Source organism: Oncorhynchus clarkii, chromosome 25 (assembly GCF_045791955.1).
Source record: "Oncorhynchus clarkii lewisi isolate Uvic-CL-2024 chromosome 25, UVic_Ocla_1.0, whole genome shotgun sequence".
NCBI classification, from domain to species: domain Eukaryota; kingdom Metazoa; phylum Chordata; class Actinopteri; order Salmoniformes; family Salmonidae; genus Oncorhynchus; species Oncorhynchus clarkii.
In genome coordinates this window covers 13,357,896-13,378,678 of record NC_092171.1, presented here as the reverse complement: position 1 = coordinate 13,378,678, position 20,783 = coordinate 13,357,896, and the positions used below count along the sequence as shown (strand labels likewise).

The 20,783-nt window shown below is 43.7% G+C and overlaps 2 protein-coding genes across 2 annotated transcripts in view; one reads left to right on the top strand and one right to left on the bottom strand.

The window, feature by feature from the left end:
- The first annotated feature begins 1,605 nt into the window (after positions 1-1,605).
- LOC139384078 (acireductone dioxygenase 1) lies at positions 1,606-7,190 on the top strand. Its single transcript, XM_071128714.1, has 4 exons — positions 1,606-1,820; positions 2,389-2,508; positions 2,665-2,844; positions 5,064-7,190. The coding sequence occupies exons 1-4, from the start codon at positions 1,695-1,697 to the stop codon at positions 5,178-5,180; spliced, it is 543 nt and encodes a 180-aa protein (XP_070984815.1). The 5' UTR covers positions 1,606-1,694; the 3' UTR covers positions 5,181-7,190.
- LOC139384075 (trafficking protein particle complex subunit 12-like) overlaps positions 5,594-20,783 on the bottom strand; it is a 21,883-nt gene continuing 6,693 nt past the window's right edge. Inside the window, exons 4-12 of the mRNA XM_071128711.1 lie at positions 15,000-15,113; positions 14,477-14,615; positions 13,233-13,345; positions 13,022-13,094; positions 12,117-12,190; positions 10,662-10,760; positions 10,476-10,576; positions 10,102-10,189; positions 5,594-6,514 (exon numbers count right to left, since the gene is read on the bottom strand). Of these exons, the coding sequence (XP_070984812.1) occupies positions 6,272-6,514; positions 10,102-10,189; positions 10,476-10,576; positions 10,662-10,760; positions 12,117-12,190; positions 13,022-13,094; positions 13,233-13,345; positions 14,477-14,615; positions 15,000-15,113 (1,044 nt within the window). The 3' untranslated portion in view covers positions 5,594-6,271. The remainder of the gene's footprint in view (positions 6,515-10,101; positions 10,190-10,475; positions 10,577-10,661; positions 10,761-12,116; positions 12,191-13,021; positions 13,095-13,232; positions 13,346-14,476; positions 14,616-14,999; positions 15,114-20,783) is intronic.

Here is a 20,783-nt window from a genome sequence, read left to right as displayed (position 1 = left end):
ATGCGTGTCACAGTATCAGAAGAACGTCATCAATGACGTCAGAAGCTTCGTTTGATCCAACAACGTAGTGTAATGCAATGAACCTGGAACACAGAGTGTATGTGACTGCTCCAGAATAACATTTTGGTGACACGGGTAGAAAACAATTCTGTTGCGTTGGGTTTGTCATATATATACAGTAGTCAATATTTCCTGTGTTGCATCTTCAAGAAGCATGCATACAAAGAGCGTGTCATTTTCAATTCATGTGATTCATGCTATAGCTAAATTCCTATTTAAATATCACTGATATGAGAAAACACAGGATCACACAATCCCGACTGTTTTATCACCTCAACTACAGATATGAATTATTAAGACAGGAATGTTGTGTGTGTCAACTACATGGCCGCCACCTTGTGGGGAGCTGTGGATAGTACAGTGAAGCTACAACAGTGAGGCAATATTCCACAGGCCACAATCAACTCTATGCGAAGGAGATGCTGCATGAGGCAAATGGTGGTCACACCAGATACGGACTGTTTTTTATTTTTTAATGTATCTGTGACCAACATATGCATATGTGTATTCCCAGTCATGTGAAATCCATAGATTAGGGCCTAATTAATTTATATCAATCGACTGATTTCCTTATACAAACTGTAACTTAGTAAGATCTTTGAAATCGTTGCGTTTATGTTTTTGTTTAGTGAAAATATACAGTGGATCTCCACCCTATGAGGTTAGAATAACATTTACATTTGAGTCATATTTAGCAGGCACTCTTTTCCAGAACAATTAGGGTTAAGTGCCTTTTTTAAACGCACATCAACAGATTTTTTACCTAGTCGGCTCAGGAATTCAAACCAGCAACATTTTGGTTACTGGCAAAACACTAACAGCTTGCTTTCAGTTTTCCTCTTTCCACTCTGAACACTCCCAGGCAGTCCTGACAAAATTGCTTGCTTGAGAAATTGCTCTTTGCAAAGAGCAATTTTGTTTCTTTAAAAAAACAAACATTTTAATTGAAAACAATCACAATAAGGCACTTAATTGTTACCCAGAAATGATTTGATATTGAGACTTTAACAAACTGCTGCATTGGACCTTTAAGGGAATTCCTCCTCTTATGGTAGAACACTAATGATTTATTTGTAATGAGATATTCAGTGGGATAGACAATACAAGTGCTCCCACCTTTGTTCCAATGTTCTGATGAGGTAGTTGAAAGTAGGGATCTTTGACTAAAAAAATTCAAGGGTTGCTGGTTCAAGTCCCCCTCAGGTTGTCCCTCCTCAATCACTGCTCTAACAGACTGCTGAAATCATATGTTGAATTAGTTATTGACATTGCAATGAGTTGATATGCGAACTTTTATTTTGAACGTTTCCTCATTACCATTCCAAAGCGACGTTACCGTTTGTTTTTATCACGTGCATGTTCTTACTTAGCTATCTACACATTTCTCTTTAGGGATGAGGTGGGATCTATTAGAAGCTAGTAGGGGTATTTATTTATATTTTCTCAGAAGTACTGAGTTAGGTAGCAGGATTTAGAAATGTGGAGCTAATGTTGTAAACCGTCATTGACCACACACTCCAGCACAGTAGGTGGCAGAATGCAACTTTAACGTTTGCGGACCGCCATTACATCATAGAAGAACAAGAAAAATAAGAAGATTTACCTTTGTTTTAATATTTATTCAGTGCCATACCATGGCGTCGATTGAGGCTTGGTTTATGGACGATTCTGACGAAGATCATAGGATGCCACATAAACTAAACCCAAACGAACCCGTGTCTTTGAAGGAGTTAGAAAATATTGGGGTTTTCTACTGGAAGGTAGTTAGCTAACTAGCGAGCAAGGCGGGATAACAACTTGGTAACTTCAGCTATCAAGAAAAAGTTGTCAACGTTTAGCTGGTTACGTTATCTACTTCGTTATTTACTGTCATACACGTCGGTGAATGCAATTGTACACAAATAAATGTGACTGGCTAAATTGGATTGCATAACAGTAGCGTCTGAGTCGCCAGCCTTGTCTCATAGACTAGACGTAACATAGTAAACGTTATTCCCGGGACGTCAAATGAGTATATTTTACGTTTGGTATAGTTACATAAAACGGGTTACTTAGGCCAAAATGAAAATAAGGTGTATGGGTATTCTTATAACGCGAACATCTAGCAATCCAAAGGTTGCGTGTTCGAATCTCATCACCGACAGCTTTAGCATTTTAGCTAATTTGCAACTACTTAGCATGTAAGCTAACTTTAACCATTTAACCTAACTCGTAACCTAGCTAATGTTAGCCACAAAAAAATTGATTTTTTTTATGGGACTAGAGACAGCCTAGATTTTATGAGACTAGAGACCGACTAGTTGATTCTGTACTGTCCATGTCTTCCAGTTAGATGCTGATATTTATGAAACAGACCCTGTGCTGGAAAAGATTCGTAAAGACAGAGGCTACTCCTACTCCGACATCATCACTATCGACAAGGACAAACTACCTAACTACGAGGACAAGGTAATGCCTGCGTACAGTGACAAGAACACATTTGAGGGTGCTCGGAGTCAAATTCCAATTGTTTCACTTGTTATTTTGTACGCCAATATTAGACTTATAATGATACTTTATAAAAGCACATTAAGTGTCCTGCCATTTGTGTACTCTTGTCCCAAGCTGAAGATGTTTTTTGAGGAGCACCTTCACCTGGATGATGAGATCCGCTACATCCTGGATGGCAGGGCCTACTTTGATGTGAGGGACAGAGAGGACCGCTGGATCCGCATCGCCATGACCAAGGGAGACCTGATCACTCTGCCTGCAGGCATCTACCACAGATTCACTCTGACTGAGACGGTATGGCTCCATTTGTCATTTGGCTGTTTACAACACCTACAGTAAAACTGTCCAACATGGAGGGCATTCGATTATCTGGCCCGGGTTGCCCTGGTAGAAGGCGAAAAGCAATTGCATTCGTTTTGGAACCAGGCTTCCTCCCAGGCGTGAGCCAGGTGCCCCGCTCGTGGCCGATGGTTAAGTGACGTAGGTTAAGTACGTGGAGTAATGAGTAGGTATGTGTTTTCACATGCAGAAGTGATTACTTTTGATAAAAAATGCTATATCTACCTTCCTAATGAAAACTTGAACCTATATTTGATGGGACAAAAAATATGTATGTTTCTGAATGAAGCACCATGCTGCCTTATTGACAAGACTAAGCGGTGCAGATTACTGTTCCAATTGAGAAGGGCCCTGATCCCTCATCACTTATGCTTTTTCACGTCACGGGCCACAGACCGGTACTCAGCATAATCGAATCCACCCAGTGTTCCAAACAGGACATTATTTGTCTTTTTACCTAAACATGTAAACACTATCTGATTAGAATTTATAGCGTGCAGTGCAGTGCACTGGAATGACATTCACTCTCATGGGATGGGTGGCTCCCTCACTGCTTTTTCCTGTTGATATCACTGGCCATACAGTGCCTTCTGAAAGCATTCATACCCCCTTGACTTATGTTTTTGTTACTGCTTGAATTCCAAATTGATTAAATCTTATTTTTCCTCACCCATCTACACATAATACCCCATAATGACAAATTGAAAACATGTTTTAAGAAATATTTGCACATTTCTTAAATAAAGTACAAAAATATCTTATTTACATAAGTATTCAATACATGTTAGAATCACCTTTGGCAACAATTACACCTGTAAGTCTTTCTGGGTAAGTCTAAGAGCTTTACACACCTGTATTGGACAATATTTGTACATTATTCTTAAAAAATGATTCAAGCTCTGCCAAGTTAGCAGGAACATTCAATGTCGTCTTGGTAAGCAACTCCAGTGTTGATTTGGCCTTAGGTTATTGTCCTGCTGAAAGGTGAGTTTTGTCTCCCAGTGTCTTTTGGAAAGCAGACTCAACCAGGTTTGCCACTAGGATTTTGCCTGTACTTAGCTCTATTCCATTTCTTTGTATCCTAAAAAACTCCCTAGTCCTTGTCAAGCATACCCATAACATGATCCAGCCACCACCATGTTTGAAAATATGAAGTGGTACTTAGTAATGTTGGATTTGCCCTAAACATAACTTTGTCCTGAATACAAAGCATTAATTTCTTTGCCACATTTTTAGTTGTTTTTCTTTAGTGCCTTATTGCAAACAAATATTTTTATTCCTTACAGGCTTCCTTCCTCCTTTTCACTCTGTCATTTAGGTTAGTATTGTGGAGTAACTACAATGTTGTTGATACATCCTCAGTTCTCTTACCACAGCCATTAAGCTCTGTAACTGTTTTAAAGTCACCATTGTCTTTAAGTTATGATGAAATCCTTGAGCTGTTTCCTTCCTCTCCGGCAACTGAGTTAGGAAGGACGCCTGTATCTTTGTGGTGACTTGGTGTATTGATACACCATCCAAAGTATAATAACTTCACCATGCTCAAAGGGATATTTAATGTCTGCTTTTTTACATGTATTTTTTACCCATCTACCAATAGGTGCCCTTTGCGAGGCATTGGGACACCTCCCTGGTCTTGTGGTTGAATCTGTTTGAAATTCCCTGCTTGACTGAGGGACCTTAAAATTATCTGTATGTGTGGGGTACAGAGATGAGGTAGTCATTGGAAAATCATGTAAAACACTATTGCACATTGAGTCCATGCAACTTCTGACTTATGCACATTTTTACTGCTGAACTTTATTTAGTCTTGCCATAAAAGGGGTTGAATACTTAGACTCAAGCTTTTTGTTGAATTAATTTGTAAATGATAGAAACAATGGAATTTACATTATGGGGTATTGTGTGTAGGCCTGTGACAATATCTGGAAAAAGTTGAGGGGTGTGTATAATTTCTGAAGGCATTGTAGACCGGTGCACCGCGGCTCAGCTTAATCGAACTCCCTCAATGTTATCAGTCAGGTCATGTGGTTAGGAAAGGATATGCACACACTGCCAGCAGTTGACCTATATGAGAATGTCTAGGTCTAGAGCCATACTGCATGTCCAAGTCAAAAGTAAGATTTTTACATTTCAAGTAAAATGTTGATTGTTTTTCCTCATGCATTTTACAGAACTACACTCAAGCCATGAGACTGTTCGTGGGGGAGCCTGTATGGAAGGCCTACAATCGTCCAGCAGATGAGTTTGATATTCGCCAGAAGTATGTGAGCGCTCTCCAATGTGCTTAAGACGAGCAACGGGTGGTACTGAATGGATGCAGTGTCCATAGAATTACACGATTTCTATGACCAACCAATCTTCTAGGAACCAATTTAGTGGAGTTGGATAATCAAAGGCTTTTGTATTATCAGGTATTTCAACTCATGCAGTGCCTACATTGTAAGCAATTATACTAATTAAAACACCACTTTCTATGATTTTGTCTGTTGTATTGCACCACTCAAGGTCACATTCTATTTTTGTAACACTACATCAGTGAGAATCAAGTCTAGTGAGCTGTTTGTTACCTACGGTGAGCTAAAATGCCAGTAAGCTATCACATTAAAAAAAATCACTCTTCAATCATTTAGTTGTCTTAACTTTTCATTCTTCCAAAATAATTGATTGTCACAAGTCTGGTCTCAATCAATAACCATTGTAAAAGGTCTACACCATGTTCAGTTTATTTGGATAAACAAGATTCCTTTTCTCACATCCAGAGCAATACAGTACACTTCAACAAAATCAGGTAAACACCACAACATGTAAACAAACAGTTATACTTAAGAGATCATTAGGATAATTCAATAAGTGATTTAACACTTTCCATTAATATATTTTCCCTACGAATAATAATATGTACAGTTGAATTATTCCATATCTATTTTACATTCCTTTTGTGGAGAGGGGTGGATCCTGAGCCAAGTCAATCATTGACCCTCAAATTCAAAAAGTTACAGAAGACCCTTTAAGTGTGGTTGATTTTACAGGACAAAATAACATGATTTACTCAGGTCTTAATCACACAGGAATACAAAATGTCTGCCTTGTCTAAAAACACTACTGCATGTATTCACATAGATATCCTATCAGCATTCACTTGTGAGTTACACAATCATCATCATTTCCATCACTACTAGTATAATATGGGGAGTGGATTTGCCAGCGCTGTGGGATAGTTGTGTGCCTGCTCTGGAGTTCAGGCAAGGTAATGCCCATGTTGTTTAGTGGAGTGTAATGACACTCAAGCCTAGGTCACACTCCTGATGGCCCCCTGTTCTTGCAAATGTTTTGCTCTAATCTTGTGACCTACAAGGGTCCCATACCTCCCTGGTTCCCTCTACACCAGTTTGAGGCACTGTGTGTTGAAGCTGTCTCCTTCTCGGCAGGCCACTGACTCCAGCAGGGCCTGTTTCTTCTGGGTGGAGCGGGACGACTCCAGCTCGTACATGGTGGTCAGGTTGAAAAGGACGCTCTCGTGGAGGTACAGGGCCGGGTCCTGTTGCACCAGGCCCTCCAGCTGTCTCAGCGACTCCTTCAGACGGCCCAGGTACAACAGGCACACTGCGGCATTGTTATTCGCCTGTAGGGGAGAGGAGAGAGAGGTTGTTGGCCCGATGGAGAAGAGAGGCCAGAAAGATCTCAGAAGTGAAAGCAGTGGTATTACTCTACTACTGTAGTATCCCTTGATCATGTGTAATATTGTAGAATACAGTATACTGCACACTGTAGTATCCCTCGATCATGTGTAGTACTTACTATATAATTTTGTAGAATACTATACACGGTGGTAACCCTCGACCGTGAAGTGCTTACTATAGAATTTTGCAGTATACTGTAGAATACTATACTTCACACTAGTATAGTTTGATAATGTAGTGCTTACTTTAGAATGTTGTAGTATACTGGATAATACTATGTAATACTATAGTATTATCTGCAAAAAAACTGTAGTAAATAGATGGGTTAGTTGACGACGTCATGTTACCGATGCACACTCTTCAAATGGATCAGAAGTCCGTGAGTAGTTGTGATTCTGGATTGCCAGACAGCTACCAACAATGACAAGAAACTGCCATGTAGGGAATCTTAAGTGACTCGTTTCATCTTGTTCTTGATACCATGTCTTGTTTTGACTGATTTCCAGTCAATGCTAATATGGAAAATTCGCTAGCCAACCAACAACTGTAACAATGTATTTGAGAGACAAGTGCTCATTGTGCAAATGTATTTGTTTTCAATAAACATTGAAGTTGAAATATAGTTTACATGTTGTCAACAATCTAAGCCAACCTCGTCTCTTTTGGCCCATAGTTGCACACGCGTCATTTGTTGCTAAACAACCAACCCGTCTATACTACATTAATGTCCGCAAAAAAAGTAACTATAGTAATACTACATTTAAAAAAATAAAAATAACGTATGCTTCACCCATTCCCCATATCCCAATATGTGCCACCCATGAGTGAGAATCCTAATTCAAGTATAGATCGTATATTGTGTTCGCTACAGGTTTTTAGAAAAGAGCAGAAGCTCTGAACTATCAGTTGAGACTCGAGTCCTACCTACAGTACCAGTCAAAAATTTGGACTCCTACTCATTCCAGAGTTTCTTTATTTTTACAAATTTCTACATTGTATAATAATAGTGAAGACAAACTATGAAATAACACATATGGAATCATGTAGTAACCAAAAAAGTGTTAAACAAATCAAAATATTTTATGAGATTCTTCAAAGTAGCCACCCTTTGCATTCTCTCAACCTGCTTCACGAGGTAGTCACCTGGAATGCATTTAAATTAAGAGGTGTGCCTTGATAATTTGTGGAATTTCTTTCCTTAATGCATTTGAGACAATCGGTTGTGTTGTGTCAAGGTAGGGGTGGTATACAGAAGATAGCCCTATTTGGTAGAAGACCAAGTCCATATTATGTCAAGAACAGCTCAAATAAGCAAAAAAAAAATGACAGTCCATCATTACTTTAAGACATGAAGGTCAGTCGATCCAGAAAATGTCAAGAACTTTTAAAGTTTCAAGTGCAGATGCAAAAACCAAGTGCCATGATGAAACTGTCTCTCATGAGGACCGCCACAGGAAAGACCCAGAGTTACTTCTGCTGTGGTATGATGAAACTGGCTCTCATGAGGACCGCCACAGGAAAGACCCAGAGTTACTTCTGCTGTGGTATGATGAAACTGGCTCTCATGAGGACCGCCACAGGAAAGACCCAGAGTTACTTCTGCTGTGGTATGATGAAACTGGCTCTCATGAGGACCGCCACAGGAAAGACCCAGAGTTACTTCTGCTGTGGTATGATGAAACTGGCTCTCATGAGGACCGCCACAGGAAAGACCCAGAGTTACTTCTGCTGTGGTATGATGAAACTGGCTCTCATGAGGACCGCCACAGGAAAGACCCAGAGTTACTTCTGCTGTGGTATGATGAAACTGGCTCTCATGAGGACCGCCACAGGAAAGACCCAGAGTTACTTCTGCTGTGGTATGATGAAACTGGCTCTCATGAGGACCGCCACAGGAAAGACCCAGAGTTACTTCTGCTGTGGTATGATGAAACTGGCTCTCATGAGGACCGCCACAGGAAAGACCCAGAGTTACTTCTGCTGTGGTATGATGAAACTGGCTCTCATGAGGACCACCACAGGAAAGACCCAGAGTTACTTCTGCTGTGGTATGATGAAACTGGCGCTCATGAGGACCGCCACAGGAAAGGAAGACCCAGAGTTACCTCTGCTGTGGTATGATGAAACTGGCTCTCATGAGGACCGCCACAGGAAAGACCCAGAGTTACCTCTGCTGTGGTATGATGAAACTGGCTCTCATGAGGACCGCCACAGGAAAGGAATACCCAGAGTTACTTCTGCTGCAGAGAAGTTCATTAGAGCCCAAATAAATGCTTCAGAGTTCAAGTAAGACCCATCTCAACAATCAACTGTTCAGAGGAGACTGCGTGAATCAGGTCTTTTATGGTCGAATTGCTGCAAAGAAACCACTACTAAAAGGACACCAATAAGAAGAGACTTATTTGGGCCAAGAAACACAAGCAATGGACATTAGACCGGTGGAAAACTGTCCTTTGGTCTGAGTCGAAATTTGAGATTTTTGACCGCCGTGTCTGCGAGACGTAGAGTAGGTGGACGGATGATCTCCACATGTGGTTCCCACCGTGAAGCATGGAGGAGGTGGTGTGATGGTGCTTTGCTGGTGACACTGTCAGTGATTTATTTAGAATTCAAGGCACACTTAACCAGCATGGCTACCACAGCCTTCTGCAGCGATACGCCATCCCATCACGTTTTTGGTTACTACATGATTCCATATGTGTTATTTCATAATTTTGTCTTCACTATTCTACAATGTAGAAAATAAAGAAAAACCCTTGCATGAGTTGTGTCCAAACTTTTGACCGGTACTATACATGTTATGCAACATTTGCTCTTAGTATTTGCCCAGTAGGTTTCCTCAAGGAGAAAGCCCCCACTTTTATGTCAAAGATAAAACAAATAGTAAATACAGTATATGCTATAGATTTTACTACAGACATGTACATAAACACTGCAATGAATACTAGTGTACTTCCGTAAAAACACTACAGTGAATAAATATAGTAATACTACAGTATATTTTCATATGGGTATGTCGACAGGGGAGAGAACGCAGAAAGGAGTTTTTTGCCTGCAGGGAGAGGAAAGAGCAATATACGACAACTATACGTGATTAAGACTTAACACATTTTATATAGGATACATTGGAAGTTTTACTTTCCTAGAAGACTGTAAATAAATGAATGCACGTGCGTAAAGAGAGGAGAGGGGACAAAGGCTTGAGGAGAGTAGGAAAATAATAATTATTCATCTACAGAGAAGGAGAGGAGAGAGTCATTTGCCTGAGGAAGAAAGGAGAAGAGCTCTGCACAGAGGAGAGGGAAGAAAGGCGTTATTTGTCTCGGGAGAAGATAATGTTGCCTTAGGGGGAGAGAGGGAGGCTGTTTTCTTGCTTGAGGGGAAATATGAAGTCGAGGGGTGAGATCTGCTTCAAACTACATTGCACTAATTTATTTACAGTCTTCTAGGAAAGTAAAACTTCCGATGTATCCTATAAAATGTTAAGTCTTAATCACGTATAGTTGTCGTAGATTGCGTGATCACCTACCACAGGGTTTTTGGGGTCGATCTTTAGGACCTCTGCGAACGAGGAGTGTGCCTCTGAGTAGTTGTTCTGACTGAGGTAGATGAAGGCCCTGAACCACACAACACACACAGGTCAGCTGGGTTACTACAGAGACCTATCACATTACAATGTCACTTCAGTGATTCTGTGTGAAGATGTGTCAGTCGGCCAACTGACAGGAATTAACAGCTAATGTGAATCAACACAGTGTGAATGGCACCATTTTGTCTCCTAGCATAGCATCACAAAGTGACCCCTGTGCCTGCTCACACCCTACAACTGTAAGGGAAGTCTGACAGAAGTACAGATAAATGAATCAGGAAATAGTTTAATTTATGACACACACTGATTCGTACCTGTTCATCAAAACGCATGTGTCTGTTGTTCCACTTCCCTTCTCCAGAGAAGCTTTCTCCACATCTAGGAAATACTTCTCGGCTGTTTTAATGTCTCCAATCTGGTAAAAAATAACAATTCAAACCAAAACGCATTATGTTGTGGAAAAAGTAGTTGAAATTGAAAGAGAAAAGGTGTGTGTTCACCTGCAGGAATATGCGTCCTATCCCACTCAGCAGCTGTACTTTCTGCTGAGGCTCGTACTGGACGATGGAGTGATATGTCTCTACAGCCAGAACATAGTCCTAGATAAAGAGAGAGGGAGACAGAAAGAGAGAGGGAGACAGACAGAATGAGAATTAATCAAGTGTATTGACCATTAGTAGGGCGAGGTGTCCCTGGTCACACCGTGCCCCAGCCATGGCTGTTCTCTACCACACATCACATCGCTCACATGCTGACTGAACTGCTGAGCATGGCTGCTATGTATCTGGGGATGGGAGAGAGCTCAGTGAGTTGGTGCAGTGTGTGTGTGTTTACATTCATGCTACCACCAGCAGATGGCGCTGTGTCTCTTTCTATGGTCCTGTGTACAGAACGACTCCCCACTTTCTCTCTGTCCCTCTCTCTCCATCTCCCACTAACAAAGAATCCAATCAGGGTGATCCTATGGGATATTACTGGGAAGCCTGTGGTCTGCCATCATACATCTACAGACCAACACAAACAACATTTTACACACAACTGTCACTAGGAAAGAACAAGCAACATTGTTAGAAAGCATTCTCTAGTAAAGTATAGAGCCCTCAAACTCAACTTTGAACCTCAACGCCAGTTCTACTGCATTTTTTCATTGTTCCCCTCTAATCAGGGACTGATTTAGACCTGGGACACCAGGTGGGTGCAGTTAATTATCAGGTAGAACAGACAAACAGGAGGCTCCGGACCTCGTAGAGTAAGAGTTGAATAACCCTGGTATAGAGGGCCCTTAAACATGATGAATGCCGTCTTCATCGAAGGAACTTGTCTAATGTATTGTGGGTGTCAGGTGAACACTGTGTTACTCTGCATCTGCCAATTACATTACGACTCCAAGCCATGATAGTCAGATCATCCAGAATGGTGGTTCTGTTACATGATAGCTTTGTGTTTCACTGTTCCCTCATTTGGTCTAGACTCTGGGTGGACAGACAGTGTCTTGGTGCAGGATATGCTCAGGCTAGCGTCCGCCTGGCTGTTCCACTGTCAGCATGGGTCTCTAGACAGAGTTCTGGACAGAGGGGAAGGCAGAATGAAGAGGACCGAACCAGACAAACGGCATCTCTCCTTATATAATGAAACACACACACCCGACAAGACCTCTAACACGTTTACTCACTATGCACCAAAACAATGCTGTTAAACCAAATAAGCCTTTATTAGCCATTGTGTGTGTGTGTGTGTGTGTGTGTACGTGGCTTGCTAGTTGTTATCCATTCCTCCGCTAGCTTCCTGACAGCCATGGACGGGCATGTGTGTGAATATGTGACTGGGCAAGTACGTCAATGAATGTGTGTGTTACAGTTGGTGTGTGTGTGTGCGCGCATACACCCACAGGGCACTCTGGTAGCTCTGTGCTGCCGTTATAGTCCCTCCCCCACCCACACACGCGGAACACATACCTTCATCATGAGCAGACAGTTAGCCATGGCGTACATGACCCGACTCAGACGAGACTTCCACAGCTGAAGAGATGCTGCAACAAAGGAGGACACATTGGTTTCATTTCAGACCTGTTGATTTATTTACCGGGACAATTTTAGCATTGTGGGACCAATTGAATTGACATTTCACTGTACAAAAACAGAGTTGAATATAACACACAACAGAAGCACGAGAGAGCAAATTCAGCACCTCCTTCCCTTTCTCTCCCATCTCTCTATCCAACTACCCCCTCCCCTCATCACACTAGTATTCCCATCACCATCATCGTTTGTCTGAGAAGGGAGGGAAGACGCTGCAACTCCCTCTCCCACACACTAACTTTCTATCCTCAGGCTGATTGTATAGGCTGTCAGTGGGCTGGTTTGCGCTCAGCTGCAGCAAGATGTGTTCTCATATGCGTGAATGTGTATGGACTGGATTGTGTGTACAGTCATATTGTGTGTGTGTAGTGAACCTGTGTGTGTGTGTGTTCTGCTGACTGAGGCCATCACTCAGTGGGGGTCTATTGAGATGTGCTAGTCTTTGTTATTGAGTGCGTAGGAAGAGAAGCAGAGAGAGAGACTGACAAAGGAGTGAGGTGCAACTACCAGATCCCTCTGCATCTGAACAGTACGATGAACCAATTATTGAAAAGTTGGCCATGTCTTATGTATTGATTGCTTTCTCACGACTCAAAACCAACTGTCTCAATGGTCTATGCCCATTTAATAAGTTCCTTTAATATAAGACAAACAGCAAAATAGTGGCTTCACTGGGAGGAGGATGGCGGAGGTTGAATAACACTGGGTATAGAGTGTGGGTTTACGCCACTCTCTCAGATAGTGTGGGACAGGTGGGGACGAGACACTGTTCTGTACCGCACCTTGTCTGTTCTCCTGGGTGAGGTTGATCATGCTGCCGTCCTCAGCCAAGCCCTGCTCAAGGTTATCCAGGATCTATCAGGAGAGACAGCGTTTCATAAAAGGGGACACGTTGTAAACAAGGTAGTCATTATTTTTCAACCCATTACTGACTTTATTGGAAGAAAACAAAAGCGAGGGAGGACACGAGAGAAAGTTGGTGTGTGAACTCACGGTCTGACAGACGGTCCTCATGCTGTGTAGTCTGTCCAGAGACTCCTGTGGTTTCCCCAGGTACTGAGGCAGCTCTGCATGCAGCACCCGCATCGAGAACGGAACCATGGAGCCTGAAAGAACGAGAGAGATCTTCACACATATGTCATTCACAAACTCCCACAGACGAAACGTACAGATGGCGTTGAGAAACGTGTGTTGCAAAGCAGGAAGCCTCCTCTCCCTTTATCCAACACTCTCTTCCTCCAGCTCTCTTCCTCTCACCTCCTGAGGAATGAAGGCCCTACCTAGAGGTGAGCAGTGAGTCATGTGCCTGAGCTTTGAGCCTTTGATCTCTGGCTCTTTGATAGCTACAGAGGAAGCACCGTCTCGGTCTGTCTGTCGCTGTCTGTGTAGAGATTCTCTGGTAATCAGCAGCACCCATGAAAACACCCACGACTCCTATCTACAGCTTTACAGTGACGTCACAGAGAGAACAGCCATGTTCTGGAGTACTAAGGGTCAGGGGTTAAACTTGTTTCACCCTGTTGACCTAAAGAAACATCGGACTTGTCGGCTCTTCGTGTAGAAAGAGTGAACTAAATGAAAGTACATCCCATCATTTAGTGAAACTATGACTTGTTGATGCAGATAGAAAATTAAACTATTCAAGTTTCCTTTAAAAAAACATTAAACTTTTCCCTCTCACTTTGTAAACAAATTAATAACCGATTCTGTTTTTTTAAACAGTATATCCTGCTGGTTGTTTGAGAGGATATGCTTGGCGCTCGCTAATGTTCCTTCTAAGAGTTAGATCATGGATAATAGATATTGGATGGGGGCAGCAGACCTTCAGATGTCAATCTTTGATGCCAGGCAGGAAACTGTTGCCAGTATCTGTAGCCACCTAGGGCAGCACAAAGCGTTTAATATTGAGGAATGGAAATTCAATCTGCTCTCCCCTTGGACTGCTGTGTGGTGTCGCTTCAAGCGTTCACCTCGGTTCTCTCGCTGTCTGTGTGTCCACGGCCATGACTCTACAGCGATTGCCTCTACTATAGTAAACCCTAGGGCTGTAAAGACTAAAGCAATGGCACTACATCAGAGAGCTGCTCATGCAGAGTTAAAAGGGAAACTAAACAGTGGCTGTGAAATAAAGTGTTGTCTTTGGTTGTTAGCAGGGCTGGGGATTTCTATGGTTTGATCAGGGGGGGGGGGGGGTGTCAGAACGTTTGGTTAGTATTTTAAGTGTAGATGGTGTGTACCTCTCCTCCCAGGGTATACGGTAGGATAGTATTCATAGTAGAGGTCAGGTTGGTCCAGGTTTCCAAACGGCTCCAGTTCCATCTCAGCGTTCTGGAACAGGCTCAGCTTGGTGAGCAGGGCCAGGCGAACAAACCACAGCTGCAACAACACACACTCCTGTCATCCTAGCCTGTCCCCACCCCCACCCACCCACTCTGTGGGTGTGTGTGTGTCAGCCCACTCTTGTCATCCTGAGTCTAATTCATGCAGGCAGCTCCTGGCTTTCACCCCATCCTCTCCTCTACCACACACACACACACACACACACACACACACACACACACACACACACACACACACACACACACACACACACACACACACGTTAGTCTTACCTCTATTCCCCAGACACACTGTACCGACCCTTAGCTACATACGTGATCAGATACGTGACTTACACACATAAACCACTCTCACACATACAGGCATGTGCACCAGTATTGCCAAAGACAAACAAACATTTACAGACAGACACACAGGTACCTGTAGTGAGTCAGTGTTGTGGCTCGAGGGCTGGCCAGCTTTACCGTAGCCCTGACCATGAGCTGTCAGCAGTCTGCCTGTCAGGTCCACCGCAGCACGCCAGTTCTTCGTGCTCTACAGGGACAGAAGAGCCGTTACAACAAAACCAACAGACAAGGTGAGAGGATAGGCACGCACACACACACACACACACACACACACACACACAGGACACGGTGACCGCTAAATTGAACCAACCAGAGATGCCAACCATAGCATTGTCAAGTGAGTTTATGACTGGGGGTATTAGTGGTAAGGAGCCAGGGCAGCCAAAGACAGGGGACAGAGGGGCATAAGAGGGTGTGTGGAGTCGAGCCTCCCAATCAGTAAGGATGACAAGGTCAGCCCAGAGATTGGGTTTTCACTGCACGGCCATTCATCACAGCCAGCCAGCTAATTAGGCAGCAGAGGATTACACATGAAACAGAAGGGGTGGGGGGGTGAAAGGAGAATAGAAGAACAGAGAGGAGAGGAATGCAAGCTAGATCTGTTGAGTGAATAGAGGAGGGAGAGCTCAGTCACAACAGACAGCTTTCTTTCTATACTGGAGCACAGGTGGGGTTCCATCATGGGAGATTTCACTGGGTTATCATTAGTTAAACACACCCACAAAGTCCTAATTATGACTAAACCCCACCCATTTCTACAACTTCGACTTAAAATTGTATTTTAAACCTAACTGCAGCAACACTGAACCTCATGCCTACATTTTTGTAGCCAATTTTGACTTTGTGGCTGTGTTAATTTGTGATGACAATTTCACTGGGACAATGAAAGACATCCTTTCTCCCCCCTCTCACTCTTCCACACACACACACACACTCCCTCCCTCCCTCCCTCTCCCCCATGCCAGTGTCCCTGGTGCCTCTAAATCTTCATTAGGGGGTGAAATGAAGCTGAAAACGAGAGACATGGAGATGGCCAAAAGCAGCTGCAGCCACTGAGACAGAACCCACGGCAGTCCCCAGGGAGTTTGGGGAAAGTTACCTGAGTTTACAACCCTATACTGTACACGCATACACTCACACGACCCTATATTGTACACGCATACACTCGCACGACCCTATACTGTACACGCATACACTCGCACGACCCTATACTGTACACAAATACACTCACACGACCCTATATTGTACACGCATACACTCACACGACCCTATACTGTACACGCATACACTCGCACGACCCTATACTGTACACACATACATACACTTACACTTACACTCATAATGTAGTGGCACCAAGTCGCAAGTAGGCTTGAAAAAGAGCGCCACCTGTTGGCTCGGTGGGTGGTCTCCGAAAGGGGTGCCGGTTTAGTAAAGGCACAACTTTTCCATAGTCCTGGTAAGAGACTGATAACAACCAGCAGAATACAGGGATAGCCTGCAATTCAAACGCTATTTCACACCCAATACAGGCACACACACACACAACTTCACAGAGGATGGAACTGTTGGTGATGCAACTGGAAAGCTCCAGAAGTGCTAACAGAGGAGCCTGTAAACAATGGGGTCCACACCTCTGTTCCCTGCACGTGGGGTAGGCAGAGTTGAGGGCAGGTAGGCTACTTGTTTCCGGAATTAGATGGCTGTGAGTTAGTGTTCAGGAGAGGGACAGTAAGGGTTTTCAACAAGGGGTCGTTCCATCTCAAAAAGCACAAGAAAGAGGATCAACACCCACCATCTAGATTGTTCCTAAATCTATTCTGTTGTTAGAAACAAAAGATTAGCATTCCTACAACTGATACTCGTTGTTGGGGTGGGTTTGGTGTGGGATCTATGGGTGGCTTTTTACAATCTCATTGCTAGAACAAAAAGTTAGGTACAAATCATATGTGAGGTACTATATTCATTGGATATTATATGAATCCTATAAATTAAAATGGCTAATTTGGGTGCAATCAATTAGCTTAACTTCTAATGATCAAAATCAAATTATTTCCCAACAAAAATAATGTTGCAGGAATGCTAATCTTCTGTTTCTAACGACAGAAATGATTTCAGAGCCATCAGAGATGGTGGGTGTCATGGCTTGCTGAAATGCCATGGAATGACCCACCAAGACCGATGTTAGTTAGTGCCATCATGCATACCCAAACACCCAACAGCATCAATAATCCCAGGTGTGAGAAAGGTCTATTAGAAGAGGTGAGAGAGAGAACAGTAGATGAACATGACTAATACACTGAACTAAAAATATAAAAACACCCAACAGCATCAATAATCCCAGGTGTGAGAAAGGTCTATTAGAAGAGGTGAGAGAGAGAACAGTAGATGAACATGACTAATACACTGAACAAAAAATATAAAACGCAACGCAACAATTTCAAAGATTTTTACCGATTTACAGTTCATAGAAGGAAATCAGTTCATTGAAATAAATGCATTAGGCTCTAATCTATGGATTTCACATGACTGGAAATGCAGATATGCACCCTAACAGGGATGTAAACAATTGTCTTTTGTGCGTATGGAACATTTCTGGGATCTTTTATTTCAGCACATGACACATGGGACCAACACTTTACATGCTGTGTTAATATATTTTTTCAGTATAAATTTACCTCCGCTCATATTACTCTGCAATAAGAGCCAATCGGATCCTCCTAAATCAAGTGAGGATGCATTAAGACAGAGAAGTTGCTGATTATATTGAGTGATATTTAATGAGGAAATGCGGATGAACGCAGAATGTGTACAGAGCAGGGCCACAGTGCAGGCCTAAATGAAAACTCCTGTCTCTCACACTGGGGAAGGAAGTGGATTAGCCACAGTTTGCATGCATAGTGTTCACGCACAGCCACCGGGGAGGCAGGGGTATGAGCTTCCTTTCAGCTCATCCCTTTTTATTCACCTGATTTAAAAAATAAATTTAAAAAAAGGTTCAACAGAAGCCCTTGTGAGTACTACAGATGTGTGGCGTGCACTCACGCACGCACACAGCTGGGGGAGAGAGAACCAATAGGATTACAAGCCAGCTAGTGTCTGCTTGACTAGCCACAGTTCTGACGGGGCAACAGCGAGAGACTCCAGAGCCAGTAAAACCAATCAGGCCTTGGGCCCCCGCCAGGGAGCTCCATCCCCACCCCATAGGAGAAGAACAGAGAGACTTCACTACAGCCTACTACTTCAATAGAACACCAATGGATTCCCTACTCATACAAAACACACAGAAACAAACACGAGGCTGTGTTTGCAATTAGCAGCGTCACAGGGTTTAAAAGGGGCGAGGATTCTTAAATTGTGTTGAAGATCACAAGTTTTAGAGATTTTCCTTTTGTGAAGTAGAAACTCCCTGAAGCGAAGCTCACTGCACACCCACTGCCAGGGTTCTCGTGAGACGCCAGCCTCCAGCCAAACACAGTAGAAAGGCTACTCGCCCTGTTCTTCCTAACAAACTAAGCTCCTGTGCCACTTCAATTTAGCCCCAGAATTTTGAATGAATAGAGGGGAGAGACAAAAGAAAGGTAGTATGCAAAACACACTAGCATCTCTAAGGCCTTGGTAGTGGCTAACTTGTCTTTGATGGTTTGGTGAAGGGCTGTAGGCTCTGTATCAGTGGCCCTGAGTGCCAGTCCAGGGCTTTGCCTCCAGGCCAAGAGGATGGACTGACTGGCTGACTGTTCTAAAGACCACCGTAGTTTCTGTTTGAAGGGATCCAGACATCTATAGCCCTGGGACAATGGTATAGATCACATGACTGATATGAAGGTATTTTGAAGTAACTAGTTTAGTAGGGATTGCTATAGCAACTCTGTATGACCCTGTAATGGCTGTCTCTGGGAGAGTTCTGAACAGCTTTCCTTTGGGTGACCGTGTTTGATGACGTTGTCCACAGATGGATTTAAAGGCCTCATTCTCCCTTTACAAAACTCAGTACCTAGCTGTAGCTACATTGCCACGCTCTGTGCTTATGCCCAGGACCAGTGCTGAAGAGCACTGACTGCCATAGCATAGGACAAACAGCTGACACAGCTAGTCCAGATCTCAATGTTGCAATGGGTTGAGGTAATGACAACTTTGCTGCACACCTCCAGGTAGCTACTGTATAATGCAGGTCATTGTGGTTACAGATGGGAGGGAGCGTCAAGGCCAAGGCTGACCCAGCCAAGGTGGGAGGAAGGTGGGGATGATGCTAATCATACCTCCCCTCCCCTTCCTCCACTGGACATATGGCCCCGGCACAGACGGGCCTGGCCTCAGGCCCAGACACCAGCACACTAGGGAGAGAGGGAGGTCATCAGCCCCAGAGGAAGAGAGGGATGGAGAGAAGGAAGGAGAGAGGTGGTTAATCAGAGTGACAGATTAACCAGCCCAGGGCCCTGCTGAGAGAGCAGGGACGCTGACCAGCCACAGGGAGAGCGAGGAGACAGGTCACCGGAGGGAGAGAGATGAGAGAAATATAAGCCCTAGGCCAATATGACTATGGGGAGAGGGGGGGGGGGGGGACAGGTCACCAGAGGGGGGGAAGGAGAGGGGCCATGGGTAATGCTGAGCAAGAGGAGGCATTGGCCAGCTGACATTGGCCACAAGAGACAAGAGACGGGTCACAACACAAGCCTCAGAGGAAATGAGGAAGGGATGAGAGGGAGGGAAGAGAGAGAGAGAAAAAAATAAAGTCCCTGAGCCCTGCTGAGCAAGAGGGGAAATGCTGACGGGCCGACTCAGGGGAGAGGACAGACGGGTCACTAGCTCTCAAAGGAAGGGTAGAGAGAGAGGGATGGGAGGGAGAGAGAGACATCCTGAGGGATAGAGGACAGTTAACCAAGCCGAGAGAAAGAGGATCTGGCTCTCCCTCTACAACACCAACATTCAACAGGGTTTGGGTCAGTCCTATTTCAAGTCAAAGTGTGGAGCTATGATATTTGGACTCAGTTACTGTATTTTCAGGTGGTGTTAATAATATTATCTGAGCTCGCCTATGAATAATGTTCTCTCAGTGGTGTATATCACCACTGTCTGTCTGTATCAGCGGGGGATGGGGAGAGAGCGAGAGAAAGAGAACGCAGCATCTGTTCTCAAAGCCTCGCTCTTCTCCACAGAGGCCGTTTCCTCCTTTTCATCCCTCGCTTCCCCTCCCCTCATCTCTCTTCTTTCCCAGCCTAATAGCTCTCTTCCTCCCTTCCCATCTCTTCTCTCTCGTCCTTCCTCTCCCTCTCCTCTGTTCTTCCCTTCCATAATCTCTGTGCTCCTCCCTCCATCTGTGATAGCCAGCGTTTGTGTGTTCTCTCAGAGGGAGTGTGGTGTCAGTGGGTGCAGTCATACTCTGGCACTGCAGCATGAGTCACTGCCAGCTCCCAGCAGCCCCCAGAATCAGGAGGGAGTACCACACACACACACACACACACACACACTGACAAAAGACACACACAAGCCAGAGGGAAGACTCACACACATCTCTATACAGCCATAGGGCACATCTAATTAGTCACTACAACCCCAAGGTAAACATAGCTCTGTGTGAGCGCACACACACACACCAGGGTTTCTAATAGCCAATAAATATAATTGGTGCAGGCCAATTGTCTGGGAGAAGAAGAAAAACAAGTCCCATTGCAAGATGCTTTTTAGCCTATTCATTGATGGAAATACCAGTCGAATACCAGTCGACATAAATACATTTGACCGGTCATGCTTGTCGTCTATAGATTCATTTGCATAATTTTGTGGAATGACATTGGTGAGTGTGTATTTTTGTTCGTTGTTTATGATTCTTATTTATCACACGTTCAGAGCATATAGATAC